Source organism: Poecilia latipinna, unplaced genomic scaffold (genome assembly GCF_001443285.1).
Source record: "Poecilia latipinna isolate Pla-1442-1.1 unplaced genomic scaffold, P_latipinna-1.0 Scaffold6540, whole genome shotgun sequence".
NCBI lineage: Eukaryota > Metazoa > Chordata > Actinopteri > Cyprinodontiformes > Poeciliidae > Poecilia > Poecilia latipinna.
The window spans coordinates 1-4766 of NW_015119156.1; the positions used below are offsets into that span (position 1 = coordinate 1).

The 4766-nt window shown below is 38.4% G+C and overlaps 1 protein-coding gene across 1 annotated transcript; it reads right to left on the reverse strand.

Annotated features, from left to right (window-relative positions):
* Nucleotides 1-285: 285 nt before the first annotated feature.
* Nucleotides 286-2026, reverse strand: LOC106943989 (uncharacterized). Its single transcript, XM_015027268.1, has 3 exons — nucleotides 1816-2026; nucleotides 1630-1723; nucleotides 286-733 (listed from the first exon to the last, which is right to left on the reverse strand). Exons 1-3 carry the CDS (start codon nucleotides 2024-2026, stop codon nucleotides 376-378), a joined length of 663 nt encoding a protein of 220 aa, XP_014882754.1. The 3' UTR covers nucleotides 286-375.
* Nucleotides 2027-4766: the final 2740 nt, after the last annotated feature.

Consider the following 4766-nt stretch of genomic DNA (forward strand, 5'->3'; position numbering starts at 1 on the left):
CACTGCAACTGGAAGACAATTTCAATATCCAAAATAAACAAAGCAACACAATTAAATAAAATGAATTGTGAAGTCTTTGTAAGCAAATGTGTACTTCAGAAAATGGCTAGTTGAGACCCAAACACCAGACTGAATACTTGTCAAGCAATTCTTGGTAGAAACAGAAAAATGATAAATCATGAAAATTATTTGTTTTAATTTATCATGTGGTTAGTTGATTATTTGCTTACTGCAATTGGCCTAATTTAATGTTCATTTTAAGGAACAAAATTTTTACTTACAACTCCAGACATGAAGTCTGAGTCACTCAGCTTTTCATTCATGCCCAGAACATCATTGATTGTACACATTGGCAAAACGGCTCCCTCAGGCGGTTCAGCCAGTGGTGAAGCATTTTTCTGTCTCAGTAAGGTATTCAGCAACTGTCCATGTACTTTGAGTTTCTTTGACCTCCTCAAGGAGCATAACCAGTCGTGTAAACATAGCCTCTCCCAAGCTGGAGCTGCTCCTGCTCAATGAAGTCCCAGGACTTGCAGAAAGACTTGCACTGGGGCTTCTCAGACTTGGAGTTGGAGCTCTGCTGGGGCTTCTCCTCCTGTGCCCACCGAGACTATACACTTTTGAGGCAGATCCAATTGTGCTAAGTTCCAAGGGAGGAGAAGGTGGAACTTCATTCTCCAAGGAGTCCACACTGTCTTCACTTGATGAAAATGTGCCCCATTTTTTGGAGGATCTGAAATGATTGTCATGAATTGCGGGTTGAAGTGGTGAGGAGAGACGCTGAGAACCCAGGTATGGTGAAGATAATGAATTTAATGGTGAAAATAAAGCTCAGCAGTCCATACAGGCAGCACGGCAGAAACTAGCACACAGCTAAGTACCGGTAGCAACTGAATCACAGGACTAGACACGAGAGCTGACACTACCAAGACTAAACAGTTCTACTGGAGCGCAAGTAACACAAAAACTGAGACGTTAGACAAACCAGGACTTTACAGTTCTACTGGCGAACTACGACGATAGACAAGGACCCGACGAGGAACACAGACAACAGGTGGGTTTAAATACACACGGGGTAATTAAGGGAACGAGACACACCTGGGGAGCAATCAACGGCGAGGACAGGACAGAGACTCACAGGAACACAGGACTGAACACAGAGAAACTCAAAAATAAACACACAGAAACACGGAACCTAACAATGATAAATCAGAATTTAACTTGCAAAAGTGGTAAAAGTTGGTTTAAAAAAAAGCTGAGGTCTAGTGAGCAATTTAACTAGGATTTATTTCAAGTTTATTGTGAGAGATACAAAAATAAGATCTAAACAAGATCCAAAGGATAAGAAAAAGCTACAGCTGAACCCATGAAAACCAATAGGGAAGAAAGTCAAGAAAATAGTAATTTAATTCATTTAATGTGGCAAAGTCTACAGTAAAGCTCACAAGCATTAGCATTTCATCTTGAGTAGTTTTCCATTCTTACAAATATGTTGTTCCTTTAAGCTCTGAAGGATTAGGAGGAAAAAGCAAAGCAATGAGAACCAAATGGAAAAAAGAATGGAGAGCAGCTCAAATGACAACTAGGAAGAAAGAGTTTTGTGTTACATATGTTCCTGTTCCACAGTACCTTTTACGACGCTTTTCTGGGATGTCATTATCCGTTTGCAGATCTGATGTTGCTTCTGCCTTCACAAGCTTTCGTCGTGCTTCTACATAGTAGTCTTTAGAAAAGAATTTTTTAAAAAAGTATTAAAACATTTGTAAATCTAAAGCTCCTGTTTTCAAAATTTTCATACAAGTACATGTTTGTCACCTGCATTTCCAAGAACACGCACACAGCATATCTTCCATGAAGCATCTGGCTGTAGTTGTTGCTTTACTGCCTTAGTGACATTTATACCAAGGCCTGCTGGCCAGAAGCACTGAACCTTGTATTCGTCTGTAAACCAACATGATGGGATAATATCCACCAACTTCTTTCCCTCTGTTGACTCTTCACTGAATTCCACGATGCTGAAGGACATGCTGGAAGTTCATATTAAGTCAATTAGTGGTCATGTAACTGAGGAAAGACAACATGACCGTCCCGCAAAGGAAGGACTACCAGTTTTTTGGTCAGGCTTGTCACTGGTACACCATAAAGATGGTCAGAAAGTTGCATCACAGTTCTGATTCCTAGACAATATGAATCGATAGGGTATCTGCAGAAACAGTCTTGTTGTTCATAAAATTGACACACAGTGTACATGACTCCAGAAAACTGTATTATATTCCTTATTACAGCAACTTTGCCCTCAACATCAAAACAGTTGTCTCCCACGGAACATGATATGACATTTCCCTCATGTCTGTATTGCCTGAACTGCATGCGAGCAGGAAAGTCTGGGAGAGTTGGACCACATGAATGTGGAATTTGAGGTTTACTCCATCTTCCATCTTCTCCCAGAATGGGCTTTTCAGCTAACCGCCGGACGACTTGTTGGAGAGGGTTTTGGGGTCTCCGTACAAGTCGCTTCAAAGTCCCAAGATAATTTTCAAAGGGAAAACATGAAATATTGTCCAAGGCACCATATTTTCTAGCATCATCTGCTAAATGTATGAGACAGTGGGTGTTGTAGACTAAGTGTTCTGTTCCATATACCTTTGCAAAATTGGCAACATAACACCAACAATTTTCCAGCATAGTCAGTATTTACAGCACAAAACAGGACTGAGAAGAATTCTCATTGCTATTGAGAGCAACAGAAAGTTGTTGTACATTTGTGCTGATAGTCGTCCTTGAAGAACCACTGGGCCAGTGTACAACAGAAATTGTCTGAATTCTGTTGCCTTCCATTGACTGTATTCCATCAGTGACCGTGGTTTTCTAGAAAAATTTCTTGGAAGGTGACCTCTGACTGATTTCAAGTGATGCGAAATAATGGAAATGGTAACTGCAGACAGACGACACCTTAAAGGTCCTTTGATCCACAAACTTATAACTTTTTTAACATGTCCTAAACAAACTAGATGCATATAGTCAAGCACAAAGCTTGACACCATTCCTATGCCAAGCTGCTGCAAGGGTGAAACTCTATGATGGTGGTCTTCATCCGTCAAAAGTTGAAACGTTTCATCTGTTCGCAGAGGTGCTGTACAATCAGGAAACACAACCTTCTTTATCCATGTAAATTCCATGCTCTGTACAGTGTTCACAGGAGCTGTAGCCAGAATGACTTTTGATACATTTCAAAAATGCACGAGCAGGTGCATCACAGATAAAGGCATCTGGAAGTGCAACATTAAAATGTTTTCCTCTGTAATTCAAACCCTCTTGAGTTACTGATTTCAGGTCTTCAATAAACTCTTTTAAGTATTTTGTGACACAGTCAGGCTTGGTCACACCTGCATACAAACCAATGATAACACCAGACTTTGGAAATTCCTTAATCATGGCCAAAATAGGCCACAACTCCATTTTTGAGCTTTTGAAGAGTGGTAAGCCATCAATGTTCACCCGGAGAGTTAACGTATCAACTGAAAGATGAGAGTCATTTAACAACTGTAAAGTTAGTGCCTTAGCCAGACCAAAATGATAGTAAATACCATGTCCCATTTCTTTCACTTCACAGGTTTTGGGAGTTGACAAAAGACTTCTAGAATCCTTGGGTAAATCCAAATTATAGTGCGCTAAAATATGTAGCAGCTCTGTCAATGCACTGTGTGAGATATTTCGATTTGCTGCCCAATCAGCGAGCTTAATTTTAAGTTCACATGTGGGATCAGTTTCTTCAGAGGTGCTGTTGAAATCCATTTCAATGTTACTGGCAGTACATGTTCTTCCAGCGACTGATTGTTCATCATTTTCATCTTCAAATTCTGCATCAGATTCTTTTTCGTTTTCATTTAAATGAATCTCAAAGCTCCACTTTTCACTGGGAATCTGATTGTCCACTTCAGAAGCACAATCCAAATAAAAACATGTGCCACTTTTGACCTTGAAGTCTTCCAAAAACTTTAAATGCTCAGAAACTTTGGCTTTAATCCGTCTTCTTTTTGTTCGAGTACTACAATAGTAATCCATTCTTTTAATTCTGTAAAACACAAACAAAGCACACTTTTAGATGGCTATTTACTAAAAATATGAGAGAACACTTGTCTAAAGTCTAATTTTGTCTTTGCCAAATACTTTTTTTTATTCAACAATGATTAATTAGAAGAATTTTACTATTAAGGTATTTTATCTGTTAGTTGAAATTTAAAAGATGATAAGCAAGGACAAATTGAGTTTTCAGGATGTAAAATTGGTATGGAATTAAAATTAATATTTCACAAGAAGTGTCCCACCGATAAGACAACAGCCCTGAATCATAAAATAAACGCATGCATGTCTTAGGTGTCACTGTTTTTATGACACTGATACAACTGGTTATCCAGCACAGTTCTTATTACTCAGTGCATTGCTCATTCAAATATTGGCAACAATTATATAAAGTAATGGCTTCATTAAGTAGTTAATTAGCAAAATCTAGAAAATAACAAAATTTTGATTATACATTTAAAAATTGTTTCAAGATTGATTCGTTTCTTTTAGTCAAGGGATTTTTATTTTGAAAATTTACGACTTCCATGCCACTCTCACACACAGCACTGAGAAATATTCCATTTGTTTCTATGAATGGCTTTTTTCTACAGATTGCTTCATTTCTTCAGCCAAATTTGAAAGCACATTGACAAAATTACTGTTAAGCTCATATACAATAACTAGAGGTGTGCTGATCGATC

What these genes read in the sequence shown, in the direction of transcription:
- LOC106943989 (XM_015027268.1), bottom strand. Translation starts at nt 2,026, where the DNA reads ATGTCCTTCAGCATCGTGGAATTCAGTGAAGAGTCAACAGAGGGAAAG. An exon ending in GCGTGTTCTTGGAAATGCAG is followed by an intron (nt 1,724 to 1,815) that starts GTGACAAACATG and finishes TCTTTTCTAAAG; the next exon opens with ACTACTATGTAGAAGCACGA. An exon ending in CCAGAAAAGCGTCGTAAAAG is followed by an intron (nt 734 to 1,629) that starts GTACTGTGGAAC and finishes CAATCATTTCAG; the next exon opens with ATCCTCCAAAAAATGGGGCA.